Source organism: Cimex lectularius, unplaced genomic scaffold, assembly GCF_000648675.2.
Source record: "Cimex lectularius strain Harlan isolate CLEC.00 unplaced genomic scaffold, Clec_2.1 scaffold167, whole genome shotgun sequence".
NCBI classification, from domain to species: Eukaryota; Metazoa; Arthropoda; class Insecta; order Hemiptera; family Cimicidae; genus Cimex; species Cimex lectularius.
Window position 1 is genome coordinate 346,356 of NW_019392811.1, and position 20,990 is coordinate 367,345.

General features: G+C 33.9%; 4 protein-coding genes across 5 annotated transcripts; 1 reads left to right on the plus strand and 3 right to left on the minus strand.

The window, feature by feature from the left end:
* Positions 1–1,177: 1,177 nt before the first annotated feature.
* LOC106672443 (TBC1 domain family member 23) lies at positions 1,178–8,277 on the minus strand. 2 transcript variants are annotated; one of them, XM_014403880.1, is made up of 12 exons: positions 8,194–8,277; positions 7,141–7,340; positions 6,752–7,068; positions 6,549–6,673; positions 4,904–5,054; positions 4,619–4,843; positions 4,345–4,558; positions 4,124–4,283; positions 3,882–4,051; positions 2,434–2,569; positions 2,184–2,375; positions 1,178–2,115 (listed from the first exon to the last, which is right to left on the minus strand). In XM_014403880.1, the coding sequence occupies exons 1-12, from the start codon at positions 8,217–8,219 to the stop codon at positions 2,013–2,015; spliced, it is 2,019 nt and encodes a 672-aa protein (XP_014259366.1). In that variant the 5' UTR covers positions 8,220–8,277; the 3' UTR covers positions 1,178–2,012. The 2 variants fall into 2 exon arrangements, with proteins under 2 accessions (XP_014259366.1, XP_014259368.1); XM_014403882.2 differs by lacking the exon at positions 8,194–8,277 and adding an exon at positions 7,403–7,982.
* Positions 8,278–8,406: 129 nt separating this feature from the next.
* Positions 8,407–15,216, plus strand: LOC106672444 (mitochondrial import receptor subunit TOM70). Its single transcript, XM_014403883.2, has 10 exons — positions 8,407–8,902; positions 10,478–10,651; positions 10,751–10,958; positions 11,021–11,165; positions 11,721–11,946; positions 12,007–12,141; positions 12,195–12,419; positions 12,902–12,998; positions 13,073–13,196; positions 15,010–15,216. The coding sequence occupies exons 1-10, from the start codon at positions 8,693–8,695 to the stop codon at positions 15,158–15,160; spliced, it is 1,695 nt and encodes a 564-aa protein (XP_014259369.1). The 5' UTR covers positions 8,407–8,692; the 3' UTR covers positions 15,161–15,216.
* A 284-nt stretch (positions 15,217–15,500) lies between these two features.
* On the minus strand, positions 15,501–16,478 carry LOC106672445 (ATP-dependent Clp protease proteolytic subunit). Its single transcript, XM_014403884.2, has one exon. It carries the CDS (start codon positions 16,373–16,375, stop codon positions 15,617–15,619), a length of 759 nt encoding a protein of 252 aa, XP_014259370.1. The 5' UTR covers positions 16,376–16,478; the 3' UTR covers positions 15,501–15,616.
* Positions 16,479–18,034: 1,556 nt separating this feature from the next.
* LOC106672453 (ATP synthase subunit g, mitochondrial-like) lies at positions 18,035–20,984 on the minus strand. Its single transcript, XM_014403905.1, has 3 exons — positions 20,658–20,984; positions 18,338–18,498; positions 18,035–18,275 (listed from the first exon to the last, which is right to left on the minus strand). The coding sequence occupies exons 1-3, from the start codon at positions 20,707–20,709 to the stop codon at positions 18,171–18,173; spliced, it is 318 nt and encodes a 105-aa protein (XP_014259391.1). The 5' UTR covers positions 20,710–20,984; the 3' UTR covers positions 18,035–18,170.
* Between the last annotated feature and the right edge of the window lie 6 nt (positions 20,985–20,990).

Genomic DNA, 20,990 nt, shown 5'->3' on the forward strand with positions numbered 1-20,990 from the left:
CAGCATTTTGGCATCGACAGACTTACACTAAAGTCAAAATGCCAAAGCAAACACATTGAGGCTAGGCCTACCAGAATAAAAACGACCAAATTATAAAAATAAGGGGTTAAATAAGTAGGCCTAAATCATTTAATATAAAGTAAAAAGTATTAGGATAGAATTGAAATCTTTACAAAAAATAAGTAATCTTGCAGCGGGCGTGTAGAGGTACTGTATACCACTATTTCGTTTTTATTGTATTTGTATTTTTGAACTTTTGTTCCGATTGTGCCAAAAGTGGTTAGTATTGGTTTTTTACTTTTTTCAAGGATTGGGAGTGACAAGTGCTTTGCTTTATTTGTCTTTATTTCTGTCGTTACATAGTCGTTAAAGAGAAAACTCTTCAGAACTGCAAACTGCTCGTGCCTCCTATGAGTATAATCATCTTTAATATTGTGTGTTAGGTGATTATATTTTAATTTTTCCTTGGTTATAACTATAAGTTTAGTTTTATTTGATCTTTTAATTTGTTGTAGGTCTGAAAAGTTGTATAACAAATCTGAAAAAATCTTGGGAGTTCTCCAATAATTTTTGCATGAATAGGTCGATTTTATAGATTTTGCAGATGTTAGTGACAATGTAGCAGAAGAAATAAATGATATACAGATCATGATGATCACGTCAACAAATCAGAACAATCTCCTACTTAAGATGAAGTAGAAAATTCTGACCCTGATTGTACTTTTTTCATTGCAAAAGATGATGATACATTATGGAAAAGCATCTTTATTATTTACTTTCTAACTTATCTACTTTAACTCATATTAAGACCAGCTTTCAATATGAAATAATCAGAAACGGCATCTATGTGTTGTAAGGGTTCTTGTTGAAATATAGACTTTCTTGTTTAACAATATACAAACCAAAGTATTTATATGAATATTGTTAATGGGGGACCGCGGTTGCTAGTGGTTAGGATGTCCAGCTTATATTTGCCATGCTAGTGGTTCTGCGTTAGAATCCCGGCAGAACCCATGGCTTTTTAATTAATAATGATATGAAAAATGTGGTTTAACCCCTCGTCTATGACACCCAGTAGGTAGTTGGACGTTAAGCCCCTACTGTCTACCTAATTTCTACTAATGCTTAAAGAATTTTGATAAAATAGTAGGAGGAACAAGAAAATATATCAAAACAATACGTATGTATAAGCTTTTAATTTTCTATGTACAGAAATGAAACACTAATCTCTACATTAGTACAGACTGTAGGAACAACCTTTATTATTTTACAAATTATATTTTTATTTATCACACAATTTTCTTCAGGAAAATATAAAACAATATCAGAAAAAAAAAAAAACTAATACATGTATCTTTGTAATAATTACAGTTCCTTGAAAGGGCTACTAATTTTTTTCCACTCTCACAAAATAAGTCTTAATCATTCAGAGAAGTTTATGCCACATTTTATACGTACGAATCCTCAATTACTCAATAATTTTATATTTAAACATTAATTGGAAAACACTGCAGATAAAATATGACAACAGGTGCTTAATAAGGTTCCCTTTATTATACTACAAAAAAATCTATATTAAAAGATAATGAACAATTTATTATCTTTACAATTACAATTACAAGGTGATAAAGAAAACAATATTTGTTAGAAAAATCTGTTCACTTTACAAGATGGAATGAATTTTGTACAGACAAAACATTAATAAACACATTGAATAAATCATTTAGATTGTTTAAAAATTAACAAACTTAAATACTGCGTAATTTTAAAATTAACCAAACGAGAACAAAATATTTAAGTGGTATAGCTTTTATTTCAAGTAAGGGGGAAAAATCTTTTTTATACAGAATTGGCACAAAATAAACTAGCTCTTTATTATACACTGTTTAAAATTATGTACACAATCAAATTACATTTACAAATAATACCTCTCCAGTGTATCTTTTACTTAAGTACTTATTAATTATTAAAAATATGGTAGTTTTTGGTTAATTGATGGTTGCTAACGTTTGTTATGAATCTTCCGAATCACCTTTCTCTTTCAGTTCCTTAAACCTCTCGCATATCTGGTTCATGATTATTGTTGTTGCCTGTTTAGACTGTGGGATGTAAAAACTGTAAAAAGCGAAAATCACACGTGTTATAAAAAATAAATAAATAAACAAATAAAACTCTCCCATTACCTGTCCATATCCTGTATGACCAAGTTTCCATCTTTAGAAGATCCATACTTAAAAGTAATAAGTCCCTCGCAACGCTTTTTACTAGTTATTTTCACTATGGACGTTAAAGGCTTTCGCACGACTAATTTTGCTGTATTCTTTTTATTTGTATGCCTCAGAACATATATGTGTGTCTTGCTTATAAGAAGTTCACTGCAACGAAAAATTTTACTGTCATAATTTTCATAAATGGATACAATATATATAATACCTTTTGTAAGTCTCTTGATTCGATTTCGTTTCATAACATTCAAATATCGCTATTATATCATTTCTTTCTCTCCAAGATGATAGAGAAACTAATTTAAATTCATATTCATCTTCTTCCTGCACATCCCATTCTAAATCTACAGTAAAATATTTTATTTATTATTCAATATATACAAATTATGCGCATAATAAGCAAGTGATGTAAATGATAGCTTATGTTGCTTTGTGTTTAAGGGGCTTTTATTATTGACTGTGTGGAACATGTGTGTCATGCCAAATGTCTTTCTGAGTGGAGTATTCAGTCAATCTGTTTTCCCATTCATATTTCTTAAACTCTCCCTGTCCAGAGAACCTCCCCCAAGATGCACAACTTGTGAAATAATCACCATCAAGCATATTCTGTCAACATGTAGAAACTACGAAGACCTTCGGGTCAAACATAAGCTTGGAAACAATGTGACCGAAATTTTGAAAGATTCCCAAGCTAACATTAAAAAGCTTTTTGAGTTCCTAACTGAATCTGGGTTGACCGATAAATTGTGAATAACAATGAGTAGGAGGGCGGGACGGCCTTGGGTGCGGGCGCGGCTCCTGGGGGGCCGGTGTCAGGGGTGGGTAGGGCTGGCCTCTGAGTTGAGTTTGAACCCCGGAACTTAGGAGGGCTGCGGATGCTGGCACACCATGCGCAGCCCTCTGAGAAGTCTGCCACTGTCTCTTGACCACTAAGGTCTTGTGTGGGAGGAGCTGGTCTGGGTGTCTGGTTCTTGCCTGGTCTTGTGGTGTCCGGTTCGCTGTGGGGGTGCGCCCGCTCTTGATGTCCCTGCCCTCCTGGCCTATCGCTCTCTGTCTTCTTCTCCCTACGATTAATTCATCGTCAAGGCAGTTTTGACCCATCATGGTTGTATGCCTTTATAATATATATTTTATATTTAAAAAAAAAACTCCCTGCACTTCACCTGCTAAGTATCAGAGACCTATTTTACGTGATAAATTGGCCAACCATAGGTTGCAATCAACGAGTTAAAATGTCTCACATTTATCAGAATTTCATGACTTAAAAAAGGCAAAGAAAAAACGAGTAAAAGGGGGAGCATTATGTTTACTAAATGACTCAATGTAGTGAAACATTCAAATACACAACAATAACAATAATAACAATGCTAGCCAGTTGAGGAAAGAAATTAGATAAAGTTTAAAAATGTTAAAATCTGTGTTTTTTTACCCTTTTAGTTTGGGCTTCGGCCTTAAATTTATTTGAATAAAAATATATAAAAAAATTGTTATATAAGGTTTTGGTTGAAATGAAAAATTTAGTGTCACGAGCAGGATTTGAACCAACGACCTTCGGCTGCCGACTTTTTCATTTCAACCAAGATCTTACATAAAAAGATTAACTGAAAGAAGTCATTTGGTCAATCAGACCACTAAATATAATGGATATATAAAAACCTTGAGGCTCTTGTTCGTCATCTATGCTGAAAACTGGAGCTACATTCCGATACCTCCTCCCCTTTTTGTCAGTCGATTTCACATGCCTTTCTACATCGCTAGCTCCAGGGTTGACAATATACTCCAATAATTTATCTTTGACTTCAACACTCTTCGATTTGACGACAGCTCTAAAAATCGATTTGCAAATTTCGTATAAAAATTTTTGTACAAAATGATTGAATGTCAAATCCTTTAATTACCCTATTTTCTCAAACAAATCCCTCGATGGTGATTGGATGCCTTGCGAATTAGAAACCTGGTTTTCTTTTTTTGGAGAGTTCTGAAGACAGACAATGCAAGCTTCTCCATTATGATCGGCTAACATCTGATCGATAGAATCTCCAAAGTACTGGTGTAACGCTGTCAAATAATCAGTGTTACACATCTAATCTTTATTATTATTATTTTTTAAATAATTTACCATGGTATCCACCATTGAGAATGGATACATACTGAGCAGAATCTCTCAAGAAAGATGCAACTACCATGTGTGTATATTGATCTTGTTCTAAATAACCGCACCCCATAAAACAAAGATGTTCACCGCCTGCAGTTGAACCTGCGTCTAGTGCTTGCTTCTGAGCGGACAATAAACCTTGTACTGCCATTTTATATACATCTCCTGCTTGTAGCATCTAAACAGTTTATTCTCATTAAATAAATATGCAAAATAGAAAAAACTTATTAAGATCTACCAAATTGCAATCTAGATGGAATGCAGTCGGAAGATGCCCGGCATTATACTGTTCTGCCGATCTGCAATCGACAAGAAAAAAACGGACATTGTCAACACTGAGTTCCTGTGGCATGAATATATTATCAACCAGCTCAGACACATTCACAGGCAAGCAGAGTGCTTGAGTGATGGCTTTTGTAGCTGCTGGGCAATCCTCGTCATCAAACAACACTCTTTCTAAATCCTTAAAAAAATTCCAAAAATAAATAATATTTCTATGGTCAAAAATGCTTTATTAACTAACCTGTCGGAAAGAACCAGGCGTCCTACAGGAGAAATTTTGTGCCAGAGAGCAAAAATCTTGAACATCACTTTCTTGAAGGGATGAAGGCAAGGCTGATAATGTATTGACGATCACATCTTTGGTTTTGTCTTTTAAAAGTAAAATTGAATCCCTGTTTAAAAGAAACACATTTTGAAAATTAAATACTAAAAAATAGTAATAATAAAAACACAAAGAAAGAAAGACTGAAAGAAGCCAGCAACTAATTTCTGCTATTTTGTACTAAACTTTTTTAAGAAGCCCATTTGTAAGTATGTTTAGTCCGAATTCAGGGCCACTGGACCTTTACCTTACAGTAATGAGTCATCTTGCTGGAAAACGCCTTTAAACGTTGCGGCCACCATCACCTATCTGACATGGGACTTTACATCCACAAAAGACTAGGAACTCTCACACTCAACTATATAGAAGTCAACATAGATCTGGACAGGTGATATAAATTACTCAAGCTTAACAACAGTTCAAAACACTCAGTACAAAACAACATCATTACTACAACAAATCTGGACATACAAAATCAAAACTGGGTTCCTAAGAGTTCCAACCTCCAAAGAATTTAGTGACACTAGTCCAAAATCCTTTGAACAACCATTGCCCAAGCTCCCGACTTCATATCCAACTTCACTACTACACAGGCATGCAAATATTATTTGTCCTCAAAATCACAAGAAGTCAATTCAGACACTTTCGTAAAACCCTGGGGGTTCACAACAGCAGAAATAACATCAACCCCCAAGGTGCCACTGGTGTTTTTGAGAAAAATCATTTGTAAGTATGTTAAGTTTGAATTCAGTGCTTACAGTGATGAGTGCCATGTCAATGCTTTAACTACCAACAATTCAATAAAATAACAAATAAAAATGTAAAATTAGATCCTTATTTAACATAAACACTTTTTGAAATTCAAACACTAAAAAAAAGACTGGTATAGCATTGACATAGCGACACATCCCTGTGTAAGGTAAAGTTTGACGTGTAGTGTGTTTGTAAGATTGTCTTGGGTTCGAACTCAATGGACGTTTTTAAAGCTTTGTTGTTGGTGTTTTTTAAATAAAATAAACAAAATTTATTAATTATAATATAATTAATTAATTTTAAACAAAAAGACAAAAAAAAAATTATAAAAAGAAAAAGAAGGACAACAATAATGAAGAAAAAACAGATTAGTAGAAAAATTATATTTGTCGTTTTGTTGTTGTGAGCACGCTTGCAAAAAATAACAAAAATTTTTCTAACAATTTACACTGGTCTTGTCAGCATATTTTCGACATTAACATTTATTTTGGTCTGCCTATCCTTGCTGGGTCATCATGAGACACAGAAAATGGCAAAATGCTGAAATGCGTCTGACAGACCAACCCAGCAAGGATAGAGAAACAAAAATGCTTGGTAACTATCAAATTTCAGGTTCAACACCTCATAAAAACACAGAGAAATCACTATTAGTTTAAAATATTGAAATGGCAATGGGCCTTCACTGGCATATCAGGTCGATCAGAGATTGTGGTGCAAACTCACCTTGAAGAACTCGTGACATTTCACCATAAAATCTCAAGTATGTATAAAGTGTTAAAGCTGATGTTTAAAATATAAATAATAAAATTACCTGGCATTTATTATCATGACAAGGCCGAGAAAAAGGATAAAAAATGGATCTCCTTGTTGAAAGTACAGATCCCACATTAGAGTTACTGCTGGAAGGCTACAACTTCCTGCGAATAAGGTCTGAAACTAATTTGAACAAAAAATAAATAAATCTAATTGAATTAGGAAAAAAAAGTGAAAGACTAATTGTATAGGGTTAATTACCCAAGTTGTAGCATATTGTTCAGGTGTTATCCTTTTAGTGTCCAAGAAAGAATAAAGGCTAGGATCGTGATAGAGCAGAATTAAATTGAAGAGGTGGTGGATTGATGGCCCTCTTGGAACGTACTTAGTGACTACTGCTTCGAACAGAAGATAAGTATCTGATCTTGGCAATTTCAGGGCGATGAGAGGCAAAAGGAGTTCAATCCATCCGTTTCCAGTTTCATAAGGCTTATTAATAGATTTCCTATGGTAGGTAAGAATCGATTCAAGGTCTGACAGAACTGATACTTTTTCCTCTTCGACATTGCCTAACTTTGCTAAAAATCAACAACTTTAAGACACCAAGTATTGGTTTTTGTTTAAATATAAAAAAACTGTGTTACACGTACCTACAAAATTTTGGCAGTCCTGTCGAAGAATGGACTGTTCCGGCAAGTCAAATATTTCATCAAAGAAGATAGATTTCGTCGAAATGTCAAGGTAAGATTTCCATATTTCAGGCCTGAGAGTTTCAGATATGAAATCCTCACTTTCTTCTCCATTATCGATGTTAGGATTGTCCTTTAATGCTGTTTCTAATTCTGTAATCCTAGAAAGAATATTTATAAAATAATAAAATAAAAACATTTTTATAAGATTGATAAAACGTACATTCTTCACTGCTAATTAAAAAACAGACACAACAAACCTAGAGGATTATTAATGACGTTTTTTCCAAAAGGAACTGACCAATAAATTGTGTACTTTTCAATGCCAAGAAAAAATAACTTCTAGTTATTATAAACAAAAGAGTTTCTTCGTTAGATAAAAAATTTGTATTTTTTTAAATTGGCTAATCAAAACCAAAATTATAATATTATTGTGATGAAAACTGTTTCAGTAATGATCATTTTGGCCTTGTTTCCTCGTTCATGAATATATAAAAACACAAAAAAGATCTGTATTCTTAAGACAGCTTAAGACAGTACTGAACTGATTCTCAGACATATTTTCATTACTAATCATAACAAGTTTTGTTTATTATACTCGGTGAAATATCATCGTTTCAAATATACAACCGAACATAAAACAAACTTCCATTTTGTTGTTTATTAATTGACCATCTTAAAGTAAACAAACTTGTTGGGACACCTTGCTAATAAAACGTGAGATTCTTGATTCTTATCAATTTATCAGCTTTTACAACTGATAAAAAAACACTTCAAGATCCACAAAATCATATTTTTATCCACAATTTTGTAATATGGGTTTTTTACTTGTTCATGTCGAACTATACTTGTTTGAGTTTATTTTTGTTTAAAACAATAATTTTTTTAAGCTGTTATTTTATAAGTAGATGGTTTTAAAATGTGTTTATATAAAGCAGTTTTAATAATTGTAAAGGATGTTTTTTTATATAATTAGGAAAATGTATATAGAAGAAATCGTTCAGATAAACTTACCAAGAGTTATCGTTGTTGTCTTCCATTTTCCATGTCCTCTTTAGAAAAATCGAATGATTTTTATTATCACTTTCTTTATTTAAAACGACTTAAAATATATATCTTTCCTATAAGAGTTTGTTAATAATTATAAAAAATATTGTTGAAAGGAAAAGCAATGCTCTAGAAAGTAGAGGGATTCTGAGTTCCAACTGGTAAGGTCTTATCAGCTGTCACGGTCGTCACGTCATAATGTAAACCTTAACATACGTCTCAATGGGAAAAATACAAATTATATTGAGACATGGAGAAAAAAAATATTTGTGACAAATTACACGTTGAAAATATGATAAAGAATCACTAAATCAGCTCGATGAGACGGATCGAGGCAGACGGAAAATGCTTGTAGAGGTGGATTCTGCAACCTACAATCAGCGAGATAACCTTCTGTACGAAGAAAGGCGAGAAATCTTGTCACTCCACGAGCCCAGAGAAGCCGGGTAACCAGTCGTTCGGTGCAATGAGCGGCGAATATTCACTGGCTCAGCAAAGCTGGTCGAAATGGCTGATCGCCTTGTTGATCGGATTCCCGACGATCGGCTGCGCATATTATTACTACAGCTCTAAAAGTGGTAAGACGAAGAAAAAGGAAGAAGTCGCCCCTCAGTCCGGGGACGCATTGAAGCAAGAACTGCCCAAAAACAACCACTCTACAGTTACCACTGCAAATGTAAGTTTATTTTTACAATTTTCATTCCATTAACCAAGAGTCTACAGTTTTAACAACAATTTTAAAACGAGGCCTTTCAAACTGGACATGTCTTCGCATAAAATAACCGCAAATCTATGAAGTTACGCAAGCAAATCGCTCTTTCAATGTAATTTATCCAATTAAAACTTAGACATGAAACAACTCAGATAGTAGGATACCTGATGATGATGATAATGATGGATACCAGGAAGTGGAGTTTGTGCACCTCAGGCACTGCAGCTTCTGGCTTATTGTACCTTCCTAGTTCCACAGTTCAGGCAGTTGACTTAATCCTTTTAAGAAGTATTATTGGGTTTATTCTTTTTATGTAAGGTCTTGGTCAAGATGAAAAAGTATGTGTCATGAGCGGGATTCGCACCCACGACTTTTGGCTCAAAACGCCGCAGCTCTAACCACTTGAGCTATTGTGGCTTCGATCCACTCAGACGCTAATTCCGATCAAGTAAAGAAAAGAAAAAAAATTTAAATAAGTAATTTGGTCAATTAGACCACTAAACATAAATGTATTAACATTTAATAAGTAAAAGATGTAACACTTCATTAACAGCTCCCCGTGGCCACTTCATAAGTGGCTAGGAATTGAATCCTGATTACATGAAAAATGGCAAAAACGATTTGGAGAGTTTGACTCGAAGGCAGGGAATGCCTCGGTTGGCCTTTTGTTGTGGATGACAACCAACTCAAAACATTAAGAAAATTCACTTAAGACAGCACAGGAAATTGCAGAAGAGCTGTTGACCACTCAACCTTTGTTCGCCACTGGGGCAAATTTGTAAAGTAAAGAAGCTCGACAATTGGTACCGTACGAACTACCCGAAGCCTTTCAAGCGACCCTTTGAAATTTGCACATCTCTTCTGCCGTGCCACCAAAATCATCCATTTCTCGATCGAATCATCACGTGCGATGAGAAATGGATTCTGTACGATAACAAGAGGTGTAAAAATCTGTGAATGGGCAAAGGTTGAAGCGCCAAAACACTTCCTGAAAACAAATCTCCACTCAAAAAAGATTTGGTGGATTTGTTCACTATAATTTCCTGAATTATGGTAAAACTGTCACAGCAGAGAAATTAGGCAAAATGCATAGGAAACTGCAACGTATTTGTCCAGCGTTGATAAACCAAACCGTAAGGGGCCGATTCTTTTTCACAATAACTCCAGGCCACCCATCTATTTAAGTAAAAGGTCAAGTTCCTACTCGTATTTACCATGCTAACAATGCTAAGGTTTTTTTTTTTATCCTTTCCTTGATAGTAGTCATTATTTGTGAGTAGGTGTAATTGTACATATTTTCCATTTGACAAATGCCTTTAAGTATTAAATAATATAAAATACTGTTAATTAGTACATTAAATTTTAATATCCGCCAGACATAACAGATTAACAGCAACAAAGTATAAACAGTATTTCCTGTCCATTGTTTGATCGTTTCAATTTCTCTTGTTGGTTTGGTTTGAAGACACTTTTTGGTTTGCTGTCTTTTTTATAAATTCCTTAGTTTACTTATGTAATAAATAAATCATGTTCGAACAGGGACCTTTGGACCAAGCATTACATCTTAAGGAGCATGGAAATAAGTTTTACAAAGAGGGAAAGTACAAAGAGGCTGTCAAATGCTATAGTGAGGCAATCGATCTTTGCCCCGTTACAGAAAAGGACAATTTGTCAGCTCTTTACCAGAACAGGGCTGCTGCATATGATGCTTTGGTATATTTTCCCAAAAGTGTACAATTTTATGCATGTACACCATACTGTTGTACAATTAGAATTAGTTTTTTATGTTTTTGATTTTTTTTTTTTGTATAGAGTAACCTTGATGAAGTCATTAAGAACTGTACAGAAGCTATCAAGCTTAAGCCAACATACTTGAAAGCTTTGAACCGCCGGTACAAAGCATGCGAGAAGAAAGGACAGCTTTGGCAGGCGCTCGAGGACATCACTTCATGCTGTTATCTCCAAAGGTTTTCAAACGAAGACGATATTTCAACTGCTGACAGAATTTTAAAGAAATATGGTGCAAATACATTTTAGTAATAATTTTCATTTTTGAAAAACTTATACTTTTTTTATAATCAGGACAAGAAGAGGCTAAAAAGTATGTTAAAAACAAGCCAACTGTCATGCCTTCTAAAGAGTTCATAAACCACTACCTTGCCTCATTTGCCAATGACCCTTTAAAAGACTTTTTAAGTGAAGTTGATGACACTGAAAATAATTTGAAGTAAGTAATCTCATTAGACCTTAGGCCTTTCATACCAAAGCTGGCTTAGAACGAGCCAAGCTGAGATAAGCAAATGATTATCTAAAATTGTTTTGCCAATATATTCTATAGGAAACAAATGAAAATACATCAAAGTAGAAAGAAAAAAGCTTGTGTTTATTTAGTTTATTTTGATTTAGACTTGAAGTTACTAAACTTAAATCTGTCTAAAAACATGCGTGGCCAATTCTGCTTGAAGTTGCAGCAAGTACACCACCATTTTGCTCAGCTCACCCATGTCTTATTCGAAAGCTTCTGTGGAAATATTATTATTATACCGGTGATCTCAGCTCGGCTTTGGTTATGAAACCACACTTAGACACTATTTTTAGTGGTAGTCATCTAGTATTATAATTGGTTACAATGCCAATTTCTGATACCAAAAGTTTAAAATCAAATAATTTCTATGCTTAAATCCACTTGAGTGGTACATAGAGAAACCTGTAACTTAAGCTCTTGAGTTAATTTTCAAGGGTTATTTCAATAATAAATAATATTATTTGTAATATTCTACAGTGGCATCTGTTTAGCCAAGAAGGCATTGAAGTTGGGCAATTATGAAGATGTGTTGAAAGGATGTACTGAAGAGATAAACTTAGTCAGAGAAACTTCAGCCCCTCCTTCAAGAAAATATTATGAAGCACTTTTACTTAGAGGTATGATGAATGTGCTGATAAACGAATCAGTTCGCGCGAAGGCTGATCTGGATAATGTTATTGACTCTCCGGATGCAGATGTTACTGTAACAAGATTTTTTCTTCTTATTTTAATGTATAATACTCTAATGTATCTGCACTTTTAGTTAGTAGTCAGTGCTCTTTTGAAAAGAGCGAGTCTCCACATGCAGTCAGTAGACATAGATGAAGCTTTTGAAGATTTTGATCGCGCAGAAAAGTTGCTTCCAAACAATTCGGACATTTATCATCTGAAAGCGCAAGTAAGAAGAGATGAAATAAAAAACAAAAAAAAACTAATGAATTGTTCTTTTAGATGCTCCTGCTTAGTGAAAAAACTGAAGAGGCGATTTTAGAATTTGAAAAGGCTCACAGTTTAAGCCCAGATTTCACGCTAATCCAAATTCAAAAGTACTTCACAGAATTTAAAATCAACATTGAAAAGCAGGATAAGAAAAAGGCAAACGCTGCTAAACTAGCACTGAAGCAGATAGTACATGATCATCCTGATTTAGTAGAAGGACATTTACTTTTAGCCCAGGTAAGGGAACATCAAATCTGAGCGAACTTTTCTCCAGATATTTTGCCCTCTTAGCCTTCAATTAATCATGTGTTCCCTTGTAATTTGGCATACAGTGATATACAGGACAAAATGTACTGAAAAATTATTTGTGGTGAAATGCCCAAATACGTCTGTCAGATCAGCAGATTGAGTCTAGGGTTATAATGGCATAATCATAATAATATGAGATTTATTGTGTTGTGTTCTGTATGCTGATGAACCTGTATTTTGGTCGTTTTGACATTACACTATCTTTCATAGACTATTAAACTTTGTGAATTATTGAAACTTATCTGACAAACAAAATCAGTGACAGAATATCTACAAAATTTTACTACTATTACATGCTTGGACACAAACAACCTAACCATTTGATCATCTGCAGTGACAATGGGAGCAAAAAATTATTTGTACATCTATGCATGTTTTAAGTCAAATAAAATAAATTAATTCTTATTCAGATTTACAATGAACTTCAAGAGTTTGAAGCTTCGGAAGTACTTATGAACACAGCAATCAGTTCAGATCCTACAAATTCTAGCATTCTCGTTCATAGAGGTACTGTGACGCATTTCTTCTTCTTTTTTATTTTTATAATATAATTAAATTTTATATTTTTTTTTCGCTTTAAGGTCTTCTTTACCTCCAGTGGAAAGGAGATGTGGAAGGTGCAGTAAAAGAAATGCAGAAGGCAATCGAAATTGATCCCAAGTGTGGATTTGCATACGAGACTTTAGCATCTGTAGAAGTACAAAGGTAAACAAAACTTATTGGAAAATCTTATACTAGAATTATTTTGTAAATAAGAAGGATTGACCTGCGAAGTTCTATTACTAATGGATCAGATATGTGGTCATGGGAAATAAAATAACAATACACGTCTTGCTAGGAAGATCTTAATTTTTGTTTCCTATGACCAAATACGTGATCCATCAGAAGTTTAAAAAAATGCTTTTCTATTTTATTTTCCATGGAAAGTTTTCAATATATTTAAATCTGAAGTTTGGCCGCTGCATTTGCTCGTACAGATATATATTTATATTTTTAAAAAAATGGCTTAGTCCTTTTAAACAGCTACTTGCTTATTTTGGGTGGCCGATCAGTCCAAAGATATTGTAATATGATATTATTTTTATATTTACATTCAAAGTTTCCCAAATAAGCAGACCAAATCCCAATGCCAAGTGTTTGCTTATTGGAAGTTTGACTGTATTCAAATATCAGAGAAAAACTTTAAAAATAAAGAATAAAAGTTCACAAAGTAGAAAATAATCTTTTTTATTAGGGACTTAGTATTAGGAACTCTTAATAAAAATATTATTAAAAAAACCACTTCTCTAAAGTATAAGTATTTACAATTTTTTAATGCTAAGATGGTTGAGAAAAAAAATCACGAGCCACGAGCAGTATTTATTCTTATCAACTGTCTTTGCATAAAAAAATGGAAATAATAAGCTGATAATAAATTAAATAATTATAATCAAAAGGATATTAGCCTTATATCAAAATTACTCATTGCAACAACGTACAAACCGATACTAAATAAAAAATCAAATAAATAAATAAAAAAAATATATATATATATAAAGTATGCACAGTGGCCAAAGTTGATGATATATTGAAATGCCAAAACAGTCCAAAACAATCAACAGATTAGCACAACAATGACACAGAAAAATAATAGAAAAAAAAAAAATTAAAAAAGAAGAGGCACTAAATTACACAAATTATCGGGTCTTAAATAAGTCAGTATGTTTTATTGTAACCATATACTTAATATATAGATATTCAGTTAAAATTGTTTATTTATTTATTTTATGGGCAATGTATATCAAGTGCTTTGTCTTGTGTTGTTTAGTGAGCGCTATTTGTACCAAATCAAAATTTCTGCTTCTGAACTGAGGAAACCACTTACAGGCTGTGCTTTCTCCTAAAGCATCATTACCATAAATTTTCCTAGCAGTTAGACCTGTAGTTTTTGCTTTATAATATAGGTGATAAAAAAACATTAAATTACAAAAATGCACTATTTTTCCTCCATTTGAAATTAGCAAAACGTCTTGTAAATCTTGAATGAAATTGACCAAGATCCTTAACAAATTTCAGTGTGTTAACAATAATGAATAAATAAAAATTTCTTCAAAACACAAGTTGGATAAAGTTGAATTATTGAAAAATGCTAGGCTTCTTTTATAAGCCAAATATCTTCAGATGCACACACACTTATATCTTGGGGAAGGAGGAGAGGTGAAAGAAAATTTAAGGGACAACTGTGGGAATCAAACCCACGGCCATGGAGTCTATGAGCGAGCCTATAGTCTAATGCCTCCTCTTCACAATGCCCCACTGTAGTGGACGGAAAGATGGCTAGTCTATGTCCGTCCACACACTACTCAACGATGGGCCATTGAGTATATAGGCTTTAACACACCAACCACTTGGCTACTACAGTTGCTCACATACATATTAGATAGTAAATAAAACCATCTCAAATGTTTATACTCATATCACTTCATATTGTAATACTATTTTCCAATTGTTATATTATCTTTTTTTTTTTTTTTTTTAGGGGGAATATACTGACAGCGATATCTTTGTTTGATAAAGCTCTTCCATTGACCAAGACCATGAAAGAAGCTGCCCACATACTTTCTTTAAAAATAGCAGCCCAAACCCAGCACTCCGTCTCAAACAAAATTGGTTCATTCCTTATGATGTAGTGTCTTGTACATAGTAGTTTTCTTACATAAAAATAAACACTAATTTTTCTTTTATCGCTCTTTGTACCAATGTTATTTTTTATTTTTCCAAATGACATTTTTGTTTTAATGGCTTACCAAATAAAACTTTACAAATGGTTACCATAAATTTGATTATAAGTTAGCTTGAATTTTTTTCTCTCATTTTATACTATTATTAATTCCAAATAAATAGATCGTGTGAAATCAATAATTAATTGAATTGTACTTTACAGAGATAATGATGTAGATCAAAATATTCATATAAATATGGTAAACTTAAGCGATAGACAAGTATTGGAGAGGATTTTAAAAATAAATGTTTAAAAAAGATAACAATGGAATTTTTTATTTACAGTTCAATTTTAAACATATTGTAAAGGGGGTTTCAATTAAGTCATATTTCTAGTACCTAATAATTTTATTGAATTTTATCAATCACAATTTAATCGGGGATACCGCATTTGGATTTGCCGAAGGCGAAGGAGCCGTTAGAGGTATAGATGAGAACTCGTTTACTTCTCCACCCTGTACATGATCTATGAGTCCGAATTCCTTTGCAGCAGTTGGCGACATGAAATGATCTCTTTCCACCATTTCTGCGATGACTTTGGCCGGTTGGCCAGTGTGCTTGGCGTACAACATGTTGATCTGCTTTTTCAACTTGATTATCTCTTCGGCCTGTATCAGGATGTCTGTTGCTTGGCCCGAAGCACCTCCTGACGGTTGGTGTATCATGATCCGCGCATTGGGGAGAGAGTAGCGTTTGCCTTTTGAACCCGCCGTCAAGAGCAAACTGCCCATGCTGCAAGCCTGGCCAATACACCAAGTCGCCACTGGCGATGAGATATACTGCATTGTGTCGTATATGGCCAAACCTGCTGGCACTACTCCACCGGGGCTATTGATGTACATGTGTATAGGCTTTTTTGAATTCTCTGACTGCAGGAACAAGAGCTGGGCGACGACTACGGATGCGACATCGTCGTTGATTGGACCCATGACACAGATGATCCTCTCTTTTAACAGCCTGGAATAAATATCGTAGGATCGCTCTCCTCTACCTGTATTTTCAACCACTATCGGTATCAACGGTCGCTTTGCCGAAAAAGTCGTGTGCATCCACTCATTCTTTCGAAGACCTCCTAACGCTAAAGCTGAATTTCCTCTCAAAAGATTAAAAACTCGATTGAACATATTTGCAATTTACGACGACGAATTGTTTTACACTACGAACTACACATAAAAAAACATATGGGGCTGTCAACACTGCTTTGTAATCATAAGTAAACAGTAAAATAACCTTCCTCTTTATTATCAGTACATTTTGTGATCAGAAATTCATAAATTGTCCTTTTAAATTTTTATAAATTAATTCTTGTTAGATTTTCTAAATAACGTAAATGATATAATATCATAAAAATTGTATAAAGTCAGTATATAATTCTTTTGGTGTGATTGTATAAAAATAATACATTTCAACAAAAATTAGTGGCCAAGAAAACAGTAAAAAGTCTTCGAACAGTGAAATAGAAGTACACTTTTTTAATTAAAATATTAATGGGCTAAATTTATTTCCGATATAATGTCTTACAACTGCAGTCGACTCTTTATAATTTGGAACTCATGGGACCACACAAATAATTCGAATTATCAAGAGGGAAGAAAAAAAATTGTTAAGAGTTGAATGCATTTTTCCAAGTTATTAAATTATATAACATATTATATATCATATAATATAATTATATATCGTATATATAATATATATTATATACCATATAATATATAAAACAGTAAGGCATTATTAAAAAAAAATCTTGAAGTGGTTTTCGTTTCAGTGTCCTGGAGTCCTTTGTTTACCTGATTTTCCTAAGAGCACATTGACAATACACTGACTGCACAACAAAACAAACTAGAATAAATTCGAAGAAACCTTAGGGTGCAAGGAAGTAAACAATATGTGGAAATTTAAAAGGATGTAACAAAGAAAAGTGCAAATTATAAAGATGGGAATTGGCTCAATTTCAATTAATAGCATGTTTTTTCTCCCTTGTTACTAAAAATATTTCCTATTACTGAATGCATCAAAATGCACAGAATTTTTTCTAATTACTGAAGTGACCTGCTAAGGAGTCCGTTTTTCAAATGTCGTGTAATCGGTTTGGATTCTCGACGAAAAATGACAAAAGGAGGGAAAACTCATAAGGTGGGGTTGAGATGGGAAGTTGATGTCCGAGTGGATCGAGGTCACGATAGCTCAGGTGATAGAGCAGCGGCGTATCTAGCCGAAGGTCGTGGGTTTGAATCCCTCTCGTGTCATAACTTTTTTTCATCTTAACTAAAAACCTTAATTAATTGTAAAATAAAACTATGTGCCAATGAAACAACAGTGTGGACAAAGGAAGGAAGTGAACGATTAAGTTGGGGCAAGTTGCCCCATAGAAGAAAGGAGAGGCCAAAGAAGCATAAGTGACTGCACGGTTGAAAGGACGCCTAAAAACCACATAGTTTTATGTATAACTTTGACATGATATGTATTGGTTGATGGTTGTCATATCTTGAAATTCTACGGCTGTAATGCTGAAGATGTGCATCAAAGTAAACATGGAATACCTGGTTTCTTTCAACCTCAGTAAAGTCCTTGCCTACCACCCTTAATATTTACAAAAGTTATTATGGGTATAAACATTAAAAAAAGACATTGAAAAATTAAAATTCTAATTAAATTTAAATTCAAATAATTTTAATTTAATTAATCGATTTTAATTTTTAATTAAATTTAAATTAATTCTAATTCTTCTTTGGTAAGAGGCAATGGATCTTTGGGAGTTAAAAGGCTCCAAAAAAACACAATCATAGAAACAATTCATTTCCTTTTGTATTTTAAATAAATGACATGTTTTTTTTATTGCAAAGGGCTAACAATTAACTGTCTATAGAGGAAAATGGAAAGTTCAAGATGTATTATTTGTTACATTGTTACACTAGAAAATTAAACATTGACTTTATATCCCACCAAGTTCATTTTGCCTATGCATTCACCGACGAAAAACCAAAGGCAGACTTCAGTCGCAATTAACGTGTTTAACCACGCTTCCTAAAACACATTAATTAAATTTTAAAAAACATTTATTTATTATAAATTATGTAAGTTATTACTTTGACTGTTAATTGCTTCCACTTTCCACTCTTGGCACTGCTCATCAAGTTCTTAAAACCACGAGTAGCTGTCATCATTTCCCCTGGGGTTGGCGGTGCCAGTTCGACTTTGGCATATTTAGCGAATGTGACCAAATTTGGCTTCGCTTTCTCCACGAGGACTTAAAATGAAATAAAACTATTTTTCAAAAAAGGAAAGTAAATTACATTACATAAAACTTTTAATTAAGCACTAAATTCTGAGATTTCCTCTTGGGATCCACACAGTTTAACAGTTTACAATCATTTTGGTCTGCTTATCTCTCCAGCACACTGAGTATGGTGAAAAACAAAAACATTTCTCACAGACCAAATAGGCATACCAAAATGATTGGAAATGAACACATTTCAAATTAAGTAAGGAAATGAATATACCACCCATAGCTTGCTGAAAAGAAAATAATGGTTGCACACATATTATTAGGCTGATGCATTTCCTGATTTCAGGGCAAGGTGACTCTTTAGCCTGCCTCCTGTTTAAATTAGCCCTAGAAATCAAGAGGTCTTCATCCAGATCTCAGGAACCATACTCACTATCTATGCACAAAAAAGGGTGCCTTCCTTATTTTGCAGGAAGCAGCCTTAACCATGGGTCTTACCATTAAGGAGAAAAAGACGAAACATATGTATGTAGGAAGTGGTAATGGCTCATTGAGAGATGGACTGCATGTGTGCTTTAATTTCTTTCAGAGAGTCAACAAATTTATCTATCTCAACTCCCAAAGTAACTCCTTTAATAAAAGGAAAAGCATAGCTGCTAATAGGATCAATTGTGGCCTTTCAAAATAAGAAAAAACACTTACTCTCCAGAAACACAAAAATGAGCCTATATAAAACCCTAATCTGTCCAGTACTGACATATGCTCCTCAAACTTAGACAAATCTCTAAGACAGACAAAAAGAACCTCTTATCTCCGAAAGGAAAATTCTTCGAGGAAATTTCGGTGCTACAAACAGAAGGGATGAATAGCAAAGTAGAATAAATAAGGTGTATGATCTGTACAAAGAAGTGAACATCGTAAATGTAATAAAGCTATCAAGATTAATCTTGGCTGGTCTTATGAGAATGGAAATGGGGGAAGTGACGGCAAAGATAATGGATGGACAACTGAACACGAACAGAAAGGTTGGAAGGTCTAAGTTTAGGTGGCTTGATGGCGTATGCAACAATGCGAATATTATTGAGAGCTCATTGGAAGGCAGCAGCAAATGACAGGAACGTCAGGCGAAAACTTTGGGGAGGTTAGGACCCTCAAAGGGGATAAATGGGATTTTAAGGTCTTTGTGGATGGTAGTACTAAAAATATAATAAAGTGCATGAATAAAGTGCATTGTAGATGTAGTATTCGGGGTGTGAAAATAATGTGCCCTTTGAGAGCTACTGTATGTTCTGTACCTATTGCTTATCGGTGTCCTAGTTCATCAAGGAATCTGAGTAGACCCGGTCTTAATGGCTGAATTTTGTCTACAGTTACGTTGTACATCCCAAAGCGCTACTTCCTTAGAGCAAGTGTAACACCACAGTTTGTTAGAAGGTGTGTTGGTGACTACTCTGATTCCTAGCAAAAACTGCATGCACCATGTCAAATTAACCAATCTTCCTCAAATAGCTGTCCAGTCCGCAGTGTCCTGTCTTTTCCTGCTTTTTTTTTTACATCCTGTTGTCTTTCCTTCTGAAACAAGCTAAGAGGTTCTTGGATTGTCTGTCTGATGAGTGAATTCCACTGTTTGTTTATTATCATCCAGTCTTTTTGTCTAAGACCTTATTGATAGTATGAACCCTTGTACCACAAAAGGGTGTAGGACTATCAGCCCTTTTCCTTGCAAGGGCAGCTGTTGTGTGTCCTGGAGTTTTGTAATTCAGCACGATCTTTGAGCTAATAGCAGTAAATTGTGAGATTTACTAAGGAATGTGGATGGACATGGACTTGATTTCATTTATCTTCATTTTCCAATGTCTTGGCAGACCTTCCAAAGCAACCATAGGATCAGGGTCAGATGATGTACACGGTTGACTCTTTAAGCTTATCCGTTCTATTAATTAAAATTATATTGATATGCAAGTTAACAAGGAGTAAGGCTGATCATAGAAGAATAATCAATCATGGATGAACCTGAATAAAAACTTCCTGCAAAAAATTTATCAGCTATGGTGGTGAATATTAGCTAAAATTTCTCTACAAAATTTAGAGAGAAAAAATAGGCGATCAAAAGTTTAGAAACTAGAACAGCTGAAAAACAATTATTATTCAAACTCCTAAGTGGAATAAATTCAAATCACCTTTTGCCAAATTCTTTCCAAGACGGGCCAATTCTCCAACCGATCCAGCCATTTCGTATAGTTTTCTTTTTTAGATATTTTCAGATTACGGAATGTGAACCTCAGGGGAAATTAAAAATGGAACTTTCAGAAGGTTAAACTCTTGATAAAAACCCAATGCCTTTCAAACATCAGCCCTTATGCTAAATAGGTTTTTTCCACTTCGAATCATTCTACTTCAACAATCGCCCTTAATTTTAAACATTTTTCTCATTTTATTAACAGTTATTAATTAACAGCTCGGTATAAATCTACGTGTACTTGTCTTAGTTCTAGTCATCCATGCTAGGGATA

Excerpts from the sequence above, each read along its gene's own strand:
- LOC106672445 (XM_014403884.2), bottom strand. The coding sequence starts at position 16,375 with ATGTTCAATCGAGTTTTTAATCTTTTGAGAGGAAATTCAGCTTTAGCG.
- LOC106672453 (XM_014403905.1), bottom strand. The coding sequence starts at position 20,709 with ATGGCTGGATCGGTTGGAGAATTGGCCCGTCTTGGAAAGAATTTGGCA. Across the intron at positions 18,499-20,657 it reads TGGAAAGAATTTGGCAAAAG|TCCTCGTGGAGAAAGCGAAG; the intron begins GTGATTTGAATT and ends TTTCATTTTAAG. Across the intron at positions 18,276-18,337 it reads GGAAGCAATTAACAGTCAAA|GAAGCGTGGTTAAACACGTT; the intron begins GTAATAACTTAC and ends AATGTGTTTTAG.
- LOC106672444 (XM_014403883.2), top strand. The coding sequence starts at position 8,693 with ATGAGCGGCGAATATTCACTGGCTCAGCAAAGCTGGTCGAAATGGCTG. Across the intron at positions 12,142-12,194 it reads TTTATCATCTGAAAGCGCAA|ATGCTCCTGCTTAGTGAAAA; the intron begins GTAAGAAGAGAT and ends TTGTTCTTTTAG. Across the intron at positions 13,197-15,009 it reads GCATCTGTAGAAGTACAAAG|GGGGAATATACTGACAGCGA; the intron begins GTAAACAAAACT and ends TTTTTTTTTTAG.
- LOC106672443 (XM_014403880.1), bottom strand. The coding sequence starts at position 8,219 with ATGGAAGACAACAACGATAACTCTTG. Across the intron at positions 4,052-4,123 it reads GATTTGTTTGAGAAAATAGG|AGCTGTCGTCAAATCGAAGA; the intron begins GTAATTAAAGGA and ends ATCGATTTTTAG. Across the intron at positions 2,570-3,881 it reads TGACGAACAAGAGCCTCAAG|ATTTAGAATGGGATGTGCAG; the intron begins GTTTTTATATAT and ends ATTTTACTGTAG.